Below are 20,795 nucleotides of genomic sequence, written 5' to 3' on the forward strand. Positions count from 1 at the left end.
TTTATTAAAGTTATATAAATTATTTATGTGGAATTTCTTAAATGTGTTTGTTACCTAACAAAAACATTTGCATTGACTGTGCAGTGACGTCATGCACGCAGCTGCTATAGGGAATTTGGCTTTTGGACATAAAAATGACCCAATAACCCCCAAATATTATGATTTTGAATTCGTTTTAGTAAACGGGTCCATTTTATGCAAGAAGTGTGAATCAAACATTTTAGCATTGAATGCGTGCATAGGGTTAACTTTTTTCTGTTCCTAAAAGTGTAGCTAGATCAGAACATTATGCATAGCAATAGAAGTGTTACAGCGCCACCTAGTGTGTGTTAAGACACAGAAGAATACAAATACGCAGTACAAGTGCGTTCTTTTTCCTATCTGCAAGTGCCAGGTGTTACACTGATATTATTAACCAATAGTGGTCAGTGTTGCTCCATATTACTGTTGTTGCTGCGTGACATAGAACCAACCCACTCTCTGGGGCCCTTAGTGGTCAAGTTTACTCTTTTTACTTCCAGAACTGGTGGTAGTAAACTAAGTTTAGTGTGACTGATATGTCACTAAAACAAGTAACCGAACAAGTAACACCATGTCACTTAAACAAAAAAAGAAAAAAGAAAACTGTTCACATTAACCAAATGAACCAAACTGTTATAACAAAAAGCTCCAATATGAACGTATGGAAATTATACAAATAAATAAAGACAAGAACAATAATATTAGTTATAATATTATTTTTACAACAACATTTTATTTAATTTCTTTAATTAAATTATTTAAATGATTATTTTTAACAAATATTAAAGCATATTTTGTCCCATAGAAGTGCACATTTGTATATTTATAATCATACTAATAATATTTCGCATTGTTATACAACAATTATGAATTTGATAACTCTGGATGAGAAATTATTACAAATATTTAGGTAAATACATCTGAAAGTCACACTGAAAACAATGTATCAAACGACACCAGCTGGTTCTCACGCAACCCAGTGAAACGTCAAAACGAGTACTGTACCTTTAAGTCACAATGTTATTATATTATACACGGGAACATTGTAATGATTTCTCTTTTTGTGTACTATCAAGATTATATACAATCCTTAACTCATTTATTACATGTGTTATGTGCTGTCCTTTGTCCCCCTCTTCACTTCAGCTTTATGAGTTGACTGGCCCTTTAAGAAGCGTCGCCTGTGTTTCCACTACAAGGCAACACACAATATACAGCAGTACTACACAAGCCTCCGCGGAGCGGAACAGACTATCACCCACAGACTGCATATCCACGGACGAGCATATCCATTTCCAGTACCGTTTTTGATTGTAACAACATGTAGTTCATGACAGAAGAATCCGTTAAGACTATTATCATCGTTAGCTTGGCTTTCTATTATAAGCAAAGGGGATTCCATCAGTGGCTAACGGCTATCAGCTCTAACAACATAGGTTCACCAGAGATGAGCAAATAAAAATAATGCTCCTCCACAGCGTATGACCAAAGGCATTATCGAGCGGTAACAGGACTGATAGGAATCGACGTCAAGATGATGAAGAAAAAAAAGTTTAAGTTCAGAGTTGATTTTGAGCTGGACGAGCTGTCGTCGGTTCCGTTTGTCAACGGAGTTCTATTCTGTAAAGTCCGCCTGCTTGACGGCGGATTCTCGGAGGAGTCATCGCGGTAAGGAGGCTGTGAGATGTGGAGGGATGGAAATGGTTTATTATTACGGCTATGGGTGATACTGGGCTGTTTTTATATTTTATTGCTTTTTAATAAAGCACAACCAAAACAATCTATGTCATAGTGCGCGTATATAGAGCTGTGGGATGACATGGTATGTTTCTTAAAGATTATTAGTCTTTTACGGTCATGTTTAAGATGTATAATTGTCCATTATTTCAGTCAAGGTTGAAGTCAACACTTTTGTGTTTTTGTAGTGACATGTCAAGTTGTTATACATAGAATGTTCATGTTATAAGGTGTTTACTCAAAATGAATTAATTTCATAATAATATCTAGGCAGATTAAAACCTCAGCAGAACTTCAGGTGTCAAAAACCTTGCCCAAGCTACTTGAATATCAGAATATCATATTTTAATACATAAACACATAAGTTTAGACCTTAATGGCGTATAAACAGTATGCCATGCATGCCCTACATGACTTAATTTTTACTTAAGAGGAAATGACCCAGTGCTCTTGAAAGCTGACATGTCATCTGTGTAAAAGATTAGTAAGTAATTATAGTATATCAGAAGGCATGATCATAAAAGCATAATCATAAGTAGTGGTCGACCGATATTGTTTTTTTGACAGCCGATGCCGATATCTTAGAGAGCAGGGTGGTCGATGGCCGATGTAAAGCCGATATATATATATTTTTTATTTTAATTATAATTTTTATTTATTTTAATTAATGTTTGAGAAACTTGAAATAATTTGAAAATGAATTATATTAAAAATAAATGTGTAAAATAAACATACTTATACTTTAGATGACAACTTCCTGATTCTATAATTCTATTACAGTATTTTTCACAAATAAAGAAATATTTTAAAATATATAAACAAAAAGAAAGTAAACACTGTAACCAACAGGGCACTCGGTAATCTGGGAAGTTTGTGTGCATTGGGAATCATATTTTTTGAGCAGTTTTTAATCTAAATTAGATTGTATAATTTTGAAATTCTGAAGCAAAAACAGAATCTGTTGACTTCAGTTTTGTGAAACTATGCATAAAATATATCTGCATGAAACAGAAACAGCAGACGAGCTGAATGATACGCAGATGCACTCTCTGCCAGTAGGTGGCGCTTAAAGCGTTTCCTTGGTTTCCGCTGTAAACAAAGCAGCCCTGCACTTATGAACTTTAATATGCATTATACAGAGGCAAGAGGAAAAGAAAAAATACTATCTAAACTTTTCTAAAGACAGTAAGTCACCAAGAGCTTGTAACACTCCAAAGAGAAAGGAAAAATCGCATCACATGACCCCTTTAATGCATCACATCTGAGGGGCGGATTTAAATGTAGAGCAGTGAAGAGAACTGTGCAGTATTACAGATTATTACTGTCTTTTATGATGCCATGAGAGGTGCAAATGTGACAAATCAGTTGCTGGACCTTCCAAAATTATTCTACATTTATCTATGCATTTGGCAGATGCTTTTATCCAAAGCGAGTTACATAGCATTCAGGGTATTTATCAGTTCATGCATTCCCTGAGATTAGAGGGAAAAAGGGCTGCAACAAGTGATTAATAATAATAAAATCAATTATGAAACTGACAACTATAAGAAATATAAATAATTTTATGTATATTATTAATGGAAGTCATTGTTTTTGTTTGGGTTGTGGTTGCTTGTTTGTTGTTTGCATATGGTTTACTGTTGGCTGTAAAACAAATTGCCCTTTGGGGATAATAAAGTTGACCTTGACCTTGAACTAATTTTATTGTTGATTAGTCGGGTTTGTGACTTGATATTGTAACTTTAATATTTTGAAACTATTAGTATATTGTATATATTTAGTAGACTTAAATGTGCACTGATTAAGCTGTGAAATATCCAATAATAAATAATTGACAGATTACCCCAAGTCCTAAAAAGATGTCTCTTCCCTCTCAGTAGACATCACAAACTCTTTGTCTGTGTCTTGCTGCAACATTTGTCATTCACTCTTTTTTGGAGTTCCGCAATACAAAGGCTTCCCACAGTTAAATATTAATATATCAGGCAGTGAAAGTGGGCTGTCAAACTTCACCATGACAAATTCCCTTCATACAACTCCCTGACAATGCATAAGCAAGTAGCTTATTCATCCAAACAGAAAGAGAGCTGTAGACCAAAACCACAGCAGCTTAGAAGATCAAGCTTGGGTTTGCATGAGTGCTTGCTTCTCTTTTCCGTTATGCAGTTTGCAGGGAGTGTCTAAGGTTCGTGAGTTTCTTCTCCTTCCAGACTTGAGTTTGCCTCCATCTGCCTGTGGTGATGATCCTTTTGAAGAACTCCTGTTTCATTGCAGACATCCTGTGGGAGAACCTAAGGAAAGAGCACACTGAACCAAAGCACTCCTGCTCTCTTTCGCTCAGCTGACTTTGCCATGGCAACGGCATATATTCCAAATACGGAAATCAGACCAGTGGCTTGTCATGATGGTTCTTTATTACAATATTAAGCCTGTTGTACATTTTGGCATAAGCACTGGTTTAACAGATCGTTATTCCAGTGAGAGCAGTGATGCTAATGGCTCTAGCACATGCATGCTGCACTAATTGTCTGATGGACCAATTAAAAAATTGTACTTTGCCATTTTTCCAGGAAGATAACGAGTGCAAATATGGTAGATTGTTTTCATTTGTGCTAGTAATGCATACCATTAGTATCTAATGCTGTTGAATTCATTATGTCCTTTGTGTTTTTGGATCAGTAGTGCTTTCTAGGGAAGGTATTAATGAGTCATTCATTGTGAGGCTGAATTGTTCCAGTAAGACAATGGAGCTTATTAGATCTGAGAGTCAGAGGCTACACATTATTCATTATGAGATAGCTAGAAAGCAAAAGTCTGAATTTGACCTGCGGTGCAGTTATTACGAAGATGGAGGTCTCCTGTATCGATCGGAGCTCTGGCCTTGCTCGGGTTGTATGTCTGAATTATGAGTCTGCAGCTTTTCGTTTATAGTCTCACTGCCAGTAATTTGCCTATAATCATATAGGTCAGGAAAGGAGTCATATTGCCTGGCATTATCATGTCCTCCTTTTATTATCATTTGCAGTGCCACTTTTGTGTTGGTGAGAAGCAGCAAAGCAGGACTTTGGACTGATAATGGAGAAATTACAGTTAAAATCAACATGACATCATAGTGTAATATGATTTGATCTTGATTTGATTAATAACTTGATCCGCCTTGAAATGACTTTCCTTTTTGGCAGACATCACTATGTGAGCCATTGGTTACAGTGTAAACCAGCAGCCAAACAGCTGTTTTGACTTAATTTTTTTGGCTACTGTAGTACTGTTGCAGATTCTAAAATTACAATTTAAAAATGTGATATTATCAGTAGTTAAAATTCAATTTAATTTACATGTGATTAAGCATACCATTCAAGATATTATCAAGTTCCACCCTACAATTTGTGTTATCCTGTTTACTCTGAAATATGTCTCATTACGGAAGTAAAATGGCTTTCGAAATGAATTTTACATTGATTTTAATCTTTGTTTGTAGTCAGTGTTTTTTTTTTATTATATGCATGTCAAGAGCTTAATTTAAGTGAAAAGCAGGTTGTTTACAGTGAGTCAGCAAAGTTTTGTAGTGCTTTATACCAGTCTAAAATACTTCAAGTCCTCTGAGGTCTCTATTAACACAGCAGGTTCCAATTCCCTCTGCCCATCTATCGCAAATAAAAAATTGTGATATTTTGAGCGTTACAACCTTTGCAATTCAGCTGAACAAGCTTTTGTTTGTGTCATTGTGTTGTTAGCATGAAAGAAACTCTCATGCTGTTTATTTCCTTAGAAACCACCCATGTTCAGTGGAAGGAAAATGGTTTTTGGTTGGTAGGAGAAATATGCTAGCATTGTTTAGAGAAGTCATTGGCCTCTGCTGCTATGGTGACAGAATCAGAGTTGATGGTTTCATCCAGCTGTGGTTTATTCTGGTTCATGCATTAAAGGCAGTTTTTTCACCCAGTGATTCACTCGGCACGAAGCACAGGCCTTATGGTAGGGAATCTCCCCAGCTGGATAGGAGGTGCCCGATTATGTGTTGTTTTGGCTGTGTTTCCCAAAGACGTCATTGTGGACCATTAGGAGGTGACAGAATATAAGGAGAGACTCTGTGTTTATGTAAGGACTGTGGATGATTTTTTCCTTACAAAAATATAAATGATCAAATGCAAATTAATTTCTTCATAATTGGATAGCATAATCTGTGGAGGTCTATGTGTACCATATTAATAATTAAATCTTTCACTTTAAAACATAAATATGACAAAATATAGTTTAATAAATAAATCACAAATTGATAATACATGAATTAATATATGTGTCAATAAATACACCACTGTACAACTGAAGAATTTAAGTCATGTGTTATTTATTTATTGACACCTTTCACGATTGGAATATTGACTTACCATTCAGAAGTTTAAGGTTAGGGGTAAGATGTTTATTTATTTAAATTCCTCTTATTCAGGATTTACCAAAAATACTGAAAAATACACAAAAATATTAAGTAGCAAGTAACTGTTTTCAACATTGATAATAATAAGAAGAAAAGTATCAGCATGTTAAAATGATTTCTGAAGAGTCTGGAATGATGGCTGCTTAACATTCAGCTTTATTATCACAGCAATAAATTACATTTTGATTACAATTTAAAATAACTTTTCTGTTTTAATATATTTTACAATATTGGTTAATTGTATTTTTGTTCAAATAAATGCAGCTTCAGTGAGCATAAGAGACTTCTTTCAAAAACATTCATAATCCCAAGCCTTTGAACATATATATTTTATTAAGTTCTTAAAAGGGCACAACCTTGCATTTGCAACATGCAATCTTTGTTAGCCATTTCTTTTGACTATAACATGGACAAAACACTTTATTCTGAAATGTACATACTTGCAGTGTTGTGTTGTTCACTGTCTTAATAGCATCACAATTTCCCTGAAGTTCATTTTATAGACTTCTATCTCTTCAAAAGCCCTCTGGGCCTCGCTCATCTGCCCTGTCTGCAAACATCTGTCTAATTAGGAAGCAGAGCACCTGCACAGGGAGGTCCATTTTCAGATGGGAAATTAATTAAACGTCTTGTTGTCAGTATGGCCTTCTGACTCCAGGCTCTAATTAATTACAGAATGTGAGTCAGACTCTTTTAATGCAGTCGACTTGAAGTGAATATTAAAACTCGCTATGAGGCTGGATTGTGTGACTCGTTCTGTTGTGAAATCGTTTTCAAAATCTCCCTGAGGAGCAATGCACTGTCCACCCTTGTTGGATGTTGCAAATGCAGATCAGATGGGGTGAGAGAGGGTTCACGCTGTTTTGGATGAGTGGATGTTTGTTTTAAAGTCTTGAGCCAAGTTTGTGTTCTTTACAGTGACACCTTGCATTAACAACCCAGTGTATGTTTGCATTTCACAGTGAGACGGTCCAGGCAAACTGTGTACGCTGGAGAAAAAGATTCTCCTTCCCCTGTAAAATGAGCGCTAATGCTGGAACCGGTGTCCTTGACCCCTGTGTGTGTCGCGTTTCAGTCAGAAAGGTACAATCACACTCGTGCACACTTTTTGGTTTACAATAAACAGTTTGGAGTTAAAATACTGAGAATGATTTGATTGTTTTAATGTTACAGGAACTGAAAGGTGGAAAGACTTATGCAAAGGTAATATCTTCTTCATTTTTAATTAAACATACCAACACTTACATTTATTTAACAATAATGTGTAATTGACAAAAAACAAAGTGTGACAAGTCATCTAAAACTATTTTAAAAAGCATTTTCTAATTCTTTTGTAACTATTATACATGTGGTTTTTATAACACATTATTAATTGAGAGACTATGTGGAATATTTATAAAGATTAAAATACTAGTCACTCTGCAGGGCTATTTAAATAAACTACAAAAAAGCAAATTTGTGATTTTAAATGGTGAAAAAAACTACTATAAATTCATATATGTTTTAAGCTAAAATCTTCATGTTGCAACAACAAACAATTGTACTAAATTTTCCTTTCATGAATAAAAACTAACACAGGGCATTGGTAATTCATCAAGTAGACAGTTCTGTAGAGGATTATAAAATATTGATAGCAAAGGAACAGCTGAAAATAGATCCCTCTGGAACACTGTATTGAATATTTGTTCATAAAAGCATTAACCTTAGTAATAAATCATCTTATTTATTTATTATTATTATTATATAAAGCATCAGTGCCTTTTATTTTTCAATTATTTTTCTACAGGCAAAAATATTTTTTTCTTGCTGAATGTATGCTGCTTTGGCTCTCTGTACAGTTGGGTTTTGCCGATCTCAACCTGGCGGAGTTTGCAGGATCAGGTAGCACCACACGCAGGTGTCTGCTGGAGGGGTATGACACCAAGAACACTAGACAGGACAACTCCATCCTTAAGGTACAGAACCGCTCAGACTTCCTTTCAGGGTCTTCTCAGCTATTTCTTTATTGCTTTATTCTTAATCGCATTCTTTATTCTATTTTGAGTTTTGAACTTGTGGCTATTATTAGTGGTGCTTTTGGTAACTATTAGTCATACTCATGCTTAGAATCCCCATGAAATCAAAATCAATTCTTATTTTTATGGAATATTGCAGTACTTATTATACATGTTTTTTTTTTTTTGTGTGAGTGCACATCATTCATTTTCTTTACTCATGCTCCCTCATAATCTTAACTTTCCCAAAATAACTTCCCCTCCATTATGCAACAACATCTCTTCTCTTCTCTGATGACGTGTTTACTGGTGCGAGGGCGGGACAACCTGTCATTCACATGAGACAGCAAACAACAACAGTCATTCAATCAGATTCAGTCAGTTCCCGATGAAAAATATCAAATCCGCCCCAACATTTTTTCTTGTTCAAGAAGCATTACATTCAGATACACATCACAATAGAGAAGAAAAGACTATTGCAAATACAGAGTTCTGACATGAAACTCTAGATGGCACAGTCCGATAGGTCTAACTCAATCTGACCTAATGACATCATTATCACATGGCACAGCTGATTGGTTCTCTCCTGTATAGGTAGCGAATGAGCTCGCTGCTCAACATTCAAATGTATGACTAATGCTTGCCGTAGCAGTTGCAGCTTGCTTCAGAAACCCTCCACCTTCCCCAGCTCCACCTGTATAGATCTGCTACGAGGTGATTCATGTATGCTATATGGGGGTCATTTCATGTATGTTATATTTGCAGCAGCAATATTTCTTACATGCTCACAGCAGCATGTTGTGGATGTATTGGCAGTAGCAAGTCTCGGTACTTGCTCTGCCGCAACAGCAACAGCAGCAGCAGCAGCAACAGCAACAGCAACAGCAGTGTAGCAGATCTATTCTGTCAAGACCAAATACATTAACATTGTCATGTACATTACCATGCCAATCCCTCCGAGAGTTGACATGACAGAACTTCTGTTCCTCACTCTAATAATCACTCAGAGCCACTTTAGCAACTGCCTTGCAAACACCCTGAAAACCATCCAAAACATGCATGTGAATTTTGCATGATCACATTCTGGGAAATATAAATAAATAAAAATAAAATAAAATGTTATGTCATACACATCCAGTTTCTCTCTTTTTTTCTTCTTTTTTTTTTGCCTGTAGGTGATTATCAGCACACAGCTGATGTCTGGGGACCCCTGTTTCAAAACGTGAGTGTTACTTTTAAATGCTTTTGCATATGTTATAATTTGGTAGGTAGGAGATGCTACTGAAGTGAGAAAGAATTGAAGTTGGGTTGTATTAAGGCCCTTTTTTTATCTCTACACCACCATAGCGGCATTTTTAAATTTAGATTTATGACCGACAGAGACCTTTTCCTGTTAAACATTTGAAGTTGCTATTATAGTATTTTCTCAGAAATGGCCCGTGTGTGTTGGGAAGGAGTGTGAATGAGCGCTCTGGGGAAATCAGAGCTTTGAACACAGATTTGCATACTGGAAACCAACACTGTCCACCCACACATGTACACAATGTGCGTGAAGGCAAAAACCTGCTAAAACATTAGTGTGGGTTGGAGCGTGGGGAGAGTTCGGGGATTCTGGGGGCTGCTTTCGGACGACCGTCAGTGGGTGGATTCAGATGGTTCTTTAATTCAGCATTTTTCAGTCTGTTCATTCAAATCCATTTAAACCGTATTCTTGATTGCGTGTTCTCCATGTATTAGGCCTCCATCCACTGCAACGGTAATAGGCATTCAGGGTGATGCAGAGAGCCTGCTGGAAGACAGGAAAGGAGGAGACACACAGAAACCTTTTCTGAGTCTCTCAGGTAAACCTCACATTGGTCAGTGTTTGTGGTGAATCAAAAAATGAGACGCAGCTCCATACGCAGACCTTATTTTTTTAACATTTGTCCTTTATGTGTGCTTAAATGTGTTTTCATTTCTTGTATTTTTATGTTGGGTGCTCTAATCGTCTGCCCAAATCAAACACCCTTTGAGAAGCTTCTCATTAATTCTGCATCCAGTCTTGTAGCAAAGAACAGGACTGTATGTTTGATTTGATGCTGCTGAACTAACGGGAGCTTGAAAGAGTGCTCTCTCTTCCCCCACTCTCTCTTTTATCCTTTCTTTGCCCTCATACATGCTGCGTGCCTTTTCTGTCCAGAGGCCGGCGAAAGCATCAGTCTTTAATGTATAATTTAGCCGTATGCAGCTCTTGACTTTGCTTTCATATTCATTCAGTATGACTAACTGCTTATGATGTAGAGCAGGCGTACAATTCATAAAATATGATTAGCTTACTAGTCTTCTGTAGTGATTTTTATTTGCGATAATTGAACAATATTAAAGCTATATTAATATTCATATCAGGCCATTTAATCTGAAATATTAATGAAATTAAAGACAAGATGCCAAAAGTGGCTTTGTGTTAGAGGCGATTGATGAATTAATCAGTATCGCCATTTGTTCAGAAGAACATGTTTGAAGAGTTATCCAAGTTAAATATGAGTTAGCAGAGAAATGCTACTCTTTTGATGGAGCAAACTAATTTAGAGATTGGTCAGGATGGTCAACTAGTCTTTTAGCATCTGATGTTAGTGATGTAGATATTTTCAATCACTTTTCAACTTTAAAATTTGTGTATTGAGGGTTTTCATTTGTTAGATTTAAGGCCATGCATATGCTAGCCAGTGTTATTTTAGTATCATTTATATAATATTATTGTATTTATTGTTTTGATTTTTAATTTTCATAGTTTAGTTTAAGATTTAGTTATTTTGTTTCATGATTTTGTCATTTTTTAAATAGTTATAGTAATTCTAGTACTTTTTTTTTTAATTTGAGCTTTATTTAAATGATTGAGAACAATTTCTACAAATCTTAGTTTTAGTAAAAAAATAACAATGCTGAATCTAGCATACTTAAAATTTACTAAATTATTTTTCACGTAGGACCAAAATAAGTAATGACAAAAAATTATTTATAACAAAATAATTAATCTTGTATATGCAAATTTCTAGCCAATAAAATACATACTTACTAGAATGAGAAAGTCCCTCCTTCTAATGCACCATCTGCTGTAAACTAGAATTCGCAAATAGCAAATCATGATTCAAAGGTGTGATGTAAATGGAAGGCTAATTTAAAAATGTCATGCCCTAACGTCCTGTTTTAACAGGAAATATGCCAACACAGGAAATAAAAATGTGTGCTTGTCAAGCAAGCTTTAAGGGTTACAATCCTCAAAAAGCTTTTGTAACCAATTCAACACCTTTGTGAAAGTTTTACATTTTAAATGTTGAAATATTGAAATGAGCTACTGAGCTACACTTGCCGATTATGCATGCCTTATTCGTCAGAGTCTGGTTGACATAATCCTAAACCAATCTAATTATATTGGACTTACAAAATGCATATATTCATTTTCTAATCAGCAGTCCTAATTTAAATAGTTAAATTATATTAAATGCCTGAATACTCCAATGGACGAAAGCATGGCTACATTAGATATACAGTATATTGTATTTTAAGGTTGGAAATAGGTGAAGAACAGGTTTGATTACCGTTGAATCCCATAAAGTGATTAAGCAGGTTTAATTAAGACTGAACTGAATCCCTTATGTCCACAGAGACATCAGGGAAGTGTGGCTCTCTGCCCGATGAGCTCGGGCTGTGCGGACATTCTCGAACGTCCAGTTACGCTAGTCAGCAGTCCAAAGTATCAGGTAGGCTTTCCCTTTCCACTGTTTTCTCTCTGATCACTTAATCGTGAGTCAATGTGATTCTGCTGACTTGCTGGACTTGAATGCATGCCTGATTAGTATTGTCTGTAACCCTGGCTGTAACATTATCAGGCTGTCAATCAACATGATGCAGTGGTATTGCAAGATGATTAACGAAATTTGTAATTTTGCACGTAGGCTGCATGTCACGTGTCTTTGTTCTGTGCGATGGAGTGAAGATTCAAGTGTGCACATATGAGAGAGAGAGAGAATGTGTGTGCAAATCCATTAGCCCATATTATATTTCGTTATAGTAGGTTGCACTTTCCACATTTAGGGTACAGTTTGGTGTCCCATTACTTTGATTAAAGCATTAGGGACACAAATCCCATGTTTTTTGTTGTGAGAAATATTAGATGTTTGGTTTAGTATCCTCCATTGTGGGGGCATTGACCTAAAAATATTGTAATTTGTATTGATTTTAATTTTAATGAACACTATCGTTCAAAGATTTGGGGTCAGTAAAAGTTTTTTGATGTTTTTGAAATATTATTACAATTTAAAATAAATGCTTTCTATTTTAATATATTTGAAAATGTAATTTATTCCTGTGATGACAAAGATGAATTATTAGCAGCAATAACTCCAGTCTTTATTTATTCTGATATTATTATTATTATTATCAATGTTGAAATTGTGCTGCTTAATATTTTTATGGAAAACTGTAATAGGGTTATCTGATGAATATAAAGTTTAAAAGAACAGTATTTATTTAAATATAAATCTTTTACTTCTGATCAATTTAATGTGTCCTCCTTGTTGAATATAAGTATTAATTTATTTAAAAAAAATCTAACTGACCCCAAACTTTTGAACTGTAGTGATGTAAAATACCTCATATAAAATGAATAAAACAGTTCATATAATATTTAGTTTGACGATCAACAATTTAAGCACCTCCTTTGACCGTTTTCCTGAGCATGGTAAAAGATGACATTTTTAAGCGTTCCATGCCCTATTTTGTTCCCTTTTAAGGAAAGTGCTATTTGCTTTATTAAATAATCTAAAATTAGGCTTTTAGAAAGATTCTGTGGCATTACAAAATAGCTGGATTAAATGTCCCAGATCTAATTTGATAACACTATATTTCCTCTAGTACTTCCAGAGAAGAGACAGCACTCAGTCCTTATTTCATTAAGCTATTCTCTTAAATTGGGTTACACATTGCTCACTTTGAACTTTTGCCTTAGATCATCTCAAAGTGTAAAGTTAGTTTTAAAGTCCCACAGAGCAAACAGAAGTGTTCATCACATATCCATCTCTGACTGGAAACTGGAGTTGTTGTGTGCATATACATGTGTGGGAGGATATTCCCTTTAGTAACAGCCCATACTAGGCGAGGCAAGGCAAGTTTATTTATATAGCACATTTCATACACAATGGTAATTCAAAGTGCTTTACATAAAAGAAAAGAAAATAATAATAAAAAAATAATCACAACAATAAAACAAGGAATTTAAAAACTTTGAAAATGATTAAAAAATTTATTTAAAACAGTTAAGAATAGAAAATGATTATACATAAAATATAGTGCAATCAGTTCGAACATTACACAGTGCTCATTCAATAAATGCACAGCTAAAGAGATGAGTTTTGAGTCTGCATTTAAATGCGACTAATGTTTTAGCACATCTGATCTCTTCTGGAAGCTGATTCCAACTGCGGGCGGCATAATAACTAAAAGCGGACTCCCCTTGTTTTGTGTGAACCATTGGTATTTCGATCCTAATGATCTGAGTGGTCTGTTAGGTTTATATTCAGTGAACATATCTGCTATGTATTTAGGTCCTAGGCCATTGAGTGATGTAAAGAAGTGTGCTTTTGGATGCGAGGGAAAGATAACCTTGATCTGCTTCCCAAAGAATAAATCTGATAAAACTAAAGACTCTTCGGAGATATGAAGGATGCAGTACTACTCAAGATTAACATGAGATTGGCAGAAGCTGTGTGTGTTATGTCCCTTTAAAGAAGATATTTTTTCAGGTTGCTCTTTTCTCTTTTGCGTTTCAAAAACAGATGCAAAAGCACTATACAACTACTCCATACAACTTGTAAGCAGGGCCGGATTAATGCACGTGCCTACTGGGTACGTGCCAAGGGCACTAGACCAGAGAAATAAGGCTCCCCCTGATTTTGAATGTAATTTCAATTGAGAGGGGCCTTTAAATTGATACATGCCCAGGGCACTGCTAGTCTGCCCTGACATAATCCGGCCCTGCTTGTACTCTTATGTTCTGAAGCCATACGATAGCTTTGCGTGAGAAACAGACAGAAATTCAAAATAAAAGTCTTTTATTTTTAACAGCAAATGAAATGTAAAATGTAATCCGCCACATTGCTGGTGACAATTTCAGGATATTGGTGTCAGTTCGACATCTGGTGTGTCGAGGAGACTAATATTTAGTTAATTTGCTTCTTAAATAACAAGGGGAAAAAAAACTGTGCTTTACAAACTCATTTTATGCATCGACGTCATTTTTAATTTTACTATAACTTTATTATATTCACACATTTTAATGTGAGAATTTTACTTTACATATATATTTTGTAGAAAATAAATACAAGTATATATCTATATGACTGTAAGTTTATAAAAAAGTTTGCATAATCTGAGAAGAATAATATTTTTAATAACCTATTTTTGGAGAGTTATTAGATCCATAAATAGATTATTAGACAATAAAGTTTTTTGTTTTTTTTCATTTGTAATACTGTGCACAATAACAACAGGAATGTGTATTAGGAAACTAAACTGCGTTCATTCAGATGACCCTACTGATGACTTAATTTAGATTTTTGAAAATGCGAGGCCATGATCATGTTTTTGCTTTTGCCAATAGCACACATTAGTGTGGTGAATGCTTATCAAAAGGTCTCTCTCTGTCACTGTCTTTCAGATCCATTGAAATGCGATGCAGAGATAACCACACATTGCCTTGACAATGCCTGCTTGTTTGCTTTGAGTGTTGGGCAGTTTGCCTGCAGGACCTCTGATTCTGACCTCACCCTTCACACACACACACACACACACACACTCTCTCTCTCTCTCTCTCTCTCAGAGGCAATCTTCATATTTAGTCAAGCCAGTGAATATTTTGAGATTTCGGCCATGTCTGGGAGAGAAGCAAGAAGCATCAATTATTTAGAGGAGGTAACCCGATGCTTCCTCTGTTGAGGCAAATCTGCAGGCCGGTCCCCTGAGACAATAAAAAATGAATTAGGGAGAATTTATTAGTATGTGTCTGAGTAAAACACTGGGCCTCAATGCTACAGTCTACTGCCTGCCTGCATCGGCTGATATCAGTCAACACAAGCCATGTAGCTTGAGAATGTTGGGGGGTTTGTCAGTCTCTCAACAGAAGCAAAAAGAGTGCGTGTGTTGTTTAAGTTACTGTTTATAAGGTTTGAGAAGAATGACTGTCTAGCTTTGCCTAGTTCCACATTGAAAGCACGAAGGCTGTCTTTATAGATGCTATAGTGGATTTCAAGTTTCGTCTTCCTCCACATCCGCTCAGCTTTTCTGCATTGTCTTTTCATACTCTGACTGCTGTTGATTTTCTCCAAGCATTACTAGCATTATCACTTTCTAAAGCTCTGGAAACCTGAATAGCAAGTGTGGGTGGGGGATGTTAAATGTCCTTTCATTACAAAAGTGATTGATTGGTTAATCTGTGAAGGTTTTTGAAGTGCATGCTGTATATTACCAGGGTAGATCAACTTTTTTTTTTTTTTTTACTTTTTTTACTAAATAATATTACTAATAATAATGGAAAACAACATTGTGTTGTTTCTCAGGCTATAGTACAAGTCACTCACGTTCCTCCAGTCTGTCGGAGTTCTCCCACAGGAGGAACACATCGATCGGCAGTGCTTCCACCGGCATTGCCAGCATCCCTGAGCCCAGTGAGGAGAGTGACCAAACTACAGTGCCCCCTACAGCCCCGGGGGTCTGCGCTGCTGTGCCTGAACACCCATCAACCCCTGACAGAGCTGCCAGCAGGTCAGACAGACACTGCTATCACTGCCTGCTATATTCATCAAGCTTTAGATTCAGGATTTTAAATGATTGTAGATTGATCAGATTTATTTTCTCATATATACAACAAGGTACCCAGTGAAACAAGACTCAATGGAGTCTCAGCTGAAAAGGGTGGATGCCACACGGGTGGATGCCGATGATGTGGTAGAGAAGATTCTTCAAAGCCAGGACTTCACCCACAGTCTGCTAGACTCCAGCGCTGAAGGTAATAATGGCTTCTTCATGTTTATTATAAGACTTCACTTAAGGTACTATTAGCACATTTCCATCAGAGTATATGAGTAACATTTATAAAGTTCTCAAATTATCAATTATCAAATAAATGCTGCTTTATTTCCATTAATCAAAAAATCCTTAATGTATAAGGGTTTCCACAAAAATATTAAGCAGCACAACTGTTTTCAACATTGACAGTAGTAAGACATTTCTTGAGCACTAAATCAGCATATTAAAATGATTTCTGAAGGATCATGTGACACTGAAGACTAGAGTAATGGCTGCTGAAAAGTCAGCTTTGGCACCACAGGAATAAACAAAACTCATTCCTAGAAAACAGTTATTTTAAATGATAATATAAAAAAAAAATTTGATTAAATTATTAAATAAAGACACTTCTTTCAAAAACATTAAATCTTAGCAACCTCAAACATTTAAAAGGTAGTGTAAGTAATGTAAAATACCTATATAATATTTAGTTTGACGATCAACAATTTATGAATGTTATGCACCTCTTATTACTGTGATTTTAACCTAATTTTTAAAAAATGCCCAAATTCCCAGTGAAAAACTATGAAGCAGGCAAAACTTTAAATCCACCAATCAGAGAAGTCGCTGTTACCATAGTAATAAGAACTGCACCAAAAGAGCTTAGCAGTGTGTGAGCTGTCATAAAGAACTGCAAATTATGTAATCAAATTAGTATTTTTACGATCTTAAACATCTTATGTTACTGTTTTGTCTATTTTGCAATAAACTTCAATTATATTGCATTTTATGCGTATAATAAATGGCTATAGATTAATATTTTTTTTATATTGTACCATTTTTTAAATTGTTTACATCAGCAGTGCTTCATGGGATTGAAGTTCATTCTCTTATTAACGATTCATTCATATTTCATGTTGTTAGTCATTATATTTCCATAATATAAATTCCATCTTTCTTTAATTCTGACAGACTGCTATAAATCAATTGTTTTATATTGTGCTGTTATTTGTATGCCTCATTTGCAGTGTCTCTTGGGATTGTAGTCTTTCAGATTGTTGTCTTTCAAATAATATATCATAAATTCCGTCTTTCATTCTGATTACTAACACTGAATTTCTGCTGCTGTGAAATTGCATTTTGGGCCAGTAACTTGCTTGTGATGAATCGGCATCAGTGCAGACTTGGAAGTTAGATTGAGAGCAAACAAAAATAAAAACACAGAGCTAGAAACAGGTTGTTTAATTGGTAGCAATGTTTACAGGTAGCTGCTGCTTCTCAGTAGGTGTATTGAAGTGTCACTGTGCCAGAGCACGTCTCTGTGTGTGTGTCCTATTAGTTTTCATATTATTTTTAGATGACCTGGCGACAGGTTCTCATTAGAAATGGACCAATTTGGTTTTTGTAGCCCCAGAGAAGAGTCGTGACTTTGTGCGTGCAGAATGGAGGCGATATCTATTTCAAGTGTGTGTGTGTGTGTGTGTGTGTGTTTCAGAGGAAGGTCTGCGTTTGTTTGTGGGTCCTGGTGGGAGCACAGCACTTGGTAGCCATCACCTTCCTGCCAGGTGAGGAATAGTTCAGCCAAAAATTAAAATGCTGTCATCATTTACTCACTAAAATGTCATTCCATACCCATATGACTTTCTTGGAGCACAAAAGGAGATGTTTAGTAGAACATCCAAGCTGCTCTTTTCCATGTAATGAAAGTAAATGGGGGACTGAGTCTGTTAAGCTTTAAAATATTACCAGAAGGCACCATAAATGTATTTGTGTTTCAAAAGCCATACAATAGCCTGCATGATGAAGACATGAAATATAGAGCATCTCTTACTGCATTTCATATAAGTCAGACAAACAGGTTTGGACTGACATGAGGGTGAGAAAATAATGACTATTTTAACATTTGGGATACTGTCTCTTTAAATAACAGCAAAATAAACAGTGGTATTCCCCCACGCTCAAATAAAAATGTAAATCAGTGCATTGACCGGGTTGTATGTAAATGCTGATTTCTTCTCTTTTCAGGGTTGGAGCTGGTGCCTACGAACAGGTGGTGATCAAACGCTAGAGTTGGGAGATGCCAGAAGGAGAAGTGTCAAAAACCAAAGTCTGTTTTGTGGGAGGAGAAACGGACGAAGAGATTCAGACATGTTCGTCTCCTCTCACATTAGGAGTGTTTATCACAAACCTGTTTCATCCTTTCGATGGAATGGTGTCCTCTGCTGGCTCCATAAAGAACTGACAGCTCCTCTGTATGAGGCTGCCATTTATAGGAGTGTCTGTGTTTCACTGTGAGGTAAAGTTTGTCTCATATTACGCCCGCGTTGAAAATCAAAGACCTTTTTTTTTCTCTATTTTCCTTGCTGATTTTTTAAAAATATATATATTTCATATTGTCGTTTTAGTAAGATCTCTCTTTATTTTTACCCATGTTTACATGTTTGTGAGCCATTTTAGGGGTCTGTCAGTAACATTTGATGGATTGTATACATCTTTTACAATACGTGTGAGGTGTATACTCTCTCTACAGATGAAGGTGACCCCTTTACAAATTTTTTTTTGTCATCTCATGCTGTCAGAATGGAAATCAAACAGTCCTCACCCACCCGCGGCATCTCACTTTGTGCGTGTGAGATGTGATACATTTTGACAGATGGAGCCATTTTCAGACTTGAAAAAATGTTCATTTGAATAGCACTTTGAATTGAAGGACTTTACATGGGCTTTCTATGTATCTCCAACATTGTAGGGAGTTTTGAGGTTGAGCTGCTGATTGAGTTAAACCATACACGAAAATGTGTATTTCCTCTTTATTCATCATCAAAAACAACTTTCGGCTTGAGAACTTAAATGTAGATGAATCTCCTACAGCTGCATTATATGTTGAATGGGGACTACTTAAGTGATTTTGCAGTTCAATATATAGACACATTAGCTACCTAAAATCCAAGCAGCTGAATATCTAACAAGTACATCTCTGGCATCATTAATGACATCTCGTAAATGTATTGGCTTTCATGCAAGGACAAAATGAGCCAAGCTGTTCTCAAGCTACAATTAGTAACATGGCATCACAGAACGAAGCATTTAACTATTTCAGCAATGCTTGAGCGTGTAGCTCTTCTTATCCTCTCTATAACACCACAAAAACTTTTTATCCATGTTTTTGTAGTTACTTGATGTATCACTAAAATGAAGGTATTTTAAATGACTATTTTCATGGTATCTCTGTCTGTAAGGTCAGCTCTAAGGCATATCAGAATCATACATTAGTGCTTCTCTAGTTGTATGTGACCGTACTATGCCCATATCTTCTCAGAAGCCATTCACTGTTATTAATATAAACTCACTAGCCTCTGCGATTTAAGTGTGTGTGAGGATTCGCAGTTGAGCGAGTGTGTATACAATCTATTTGTAGCACTTGATTATCTCATAACTGTCTAGTTATAGTGTAGAAATGCATGGGTGTCACACCTACTCAATGTGTCCGAAGCATTTTGTGTATCTTTGCTATTTCCATCAGATTGATCCAGGTCTGTCGATATCCAAACACTAAAAAAAGCACTGATGGGAAGCTTGGATTCAACTCAGCCACACGTCTCAGGTTTATTTTATCTTTCGCAATTACTGCACTAATATCAAAGCACCACACTGCGAATGTACGGAGCCCCTAAAGACCCATGGTGATATGCATTAATATGAGATGGGAAGAAAAAATATGTATCAGTGCTTTTGCGTTCTCTAGCAAATGTTTTGGATTGCTTACAGAAACTTTGTTCACTTGCAAAACTTTTGTTCACCCAAGAAACGTTAGAAATTAAACGTTTGTGAGTGAACGCAAAGATTTTGCATGCAAACAAGTTTCTTGCAGTAATGCAAAATGTCTTGAGAGAATGCAAATATTTTTTTGAAAAACAAAATTTCATCACAATGTTTCTAAAAGGGAACATTTGCGAGAAAATACAAAAACGTTGATATATACTTTTTTTGTCCCATCACATATTGTTCTTCATCATCATGTCCCTTTAAGGGCTCCGTAGCGAATGTTTGCAAATATCAGTATATTTAGAGGTTCTCTGCGATATTTCAGCTTAATTACTTTTCATCAGACACTCAGTAATATGAGTGAGTTTCTTTAAACTTGATTTTTAGTTTTTTAATTGATGTACTGCCAAAATGAAAGTCTATTTTTATGTATTTGAGCTTTAGTGATACTGAAATTGTGTGAAGATACACTTTTTCCCCTCCATGTTTCCTAATTACTCTTACATAACCTGTAAGTAGGTCCTGGTACTTTACATGTTGTAAAAACATGGTGGCTTTATCTCTTCTGTGAAGTTTTTGGTCCTTGTAATTGTACTGTGTCTGATGTTTAAAAGTGACATTGCTGTTTTTGACCGTCTTGCAATGTTGTGTTCTAACTTTTGACCAATAGTGGCTTCCATGCCATGTGTTCTGTTATGATGCTGGTAAGGTATGTATCATTCACTGTTAAATAAAACCGCATTTCAAACTTGGTGTCACATATTTGCATTTTTATTAATGACATGTTTAATGATGATCTTCTC

The 20,795-nt window shown here is 35.7% G+C and overlaps 1 protein-coding gene across 1 annotated transcript; it reads left to right on the plus strand.

The window, feature by feature from the left end:
- Nucleotides 1-1,206: 1,206 nt before the first annotated feature.
- On the plus strand, nucleotides 1,207-20,740 carry fam102bb (family with sequence similarity 102 member Bb). Its single transcript, XM_016499407.1, has 11 exons — nucleotides 1,207-1,689; nucleotides 7,156-7,276; nucleotides 7,367-7,396; nucleotides 8,032-8,148; nucleotides 9,363-9,409; nucleotides 9,925-10,028; nucleotides 11,832-11,927; nucleotides 15,780-15,984; nucleotides 16,092-16,228; nucleotides 17,723-17,792; nucleotides 18,253-20,740. Exons 1-11 carry the CDS (start codon nucleotides 1,556-1,558, stop codon nucleotides 18,293-18,295), a joined length of 1,104 nt encoding a protein of 367 aa, XP_016354893.1. The 5' UTR covers nucleotides 1,207-1,555; the 3' UTR covers nucleotides 18,296-20,740.
- Nucleotides 20,741-20,795: the final 55 nt, after the last annotated feature.

This window comes from Sinocyclocheilus anshuiensis, unplaced genomic scaffold (assembly GCF_001515605.1).
Source record: "Sinocyclocheilus anshuiensis isolate Anshui unplaced genomic scaffold, SAMN03320099.WGS_v1.1 scaffold1746, whole genome shotgun sequence".
In the NCBI taxonomy this organism is placed as follows: Eukaryota; Metazoa; Chordata; class Actinopteri; order Cypriniformes; family Cyprinidae; genus Sinocyclocheilus; species Sinocyclocheilus anshuiensis.

Excerpts from the sequence above, each read along its gene's own strand:
- fam102bb (XM_016499407.1), top strand. The coding sequence starts at position 1,556 with ATGATGAAGAAAAAAAAGTTTAAGTTCAGAGTTGATTTTGAGCTGGAC. Across the intron at positions 9,410-9,924 it reads GGGGACCCCTGTTTCAAAAC|GCCTCCATCCACTGCAACGG; the intron begins GTGAGTGTTACT and ends TCCATGTATTAG. Across the intron at positions 16,229-17,722 it reads GCTAGACTCCAGCGCTGAAG|AGGAAGGTCTGCGTTTGTTT; the intron begins GTAATAATGGCT and ends TGTGTGTTTCAG.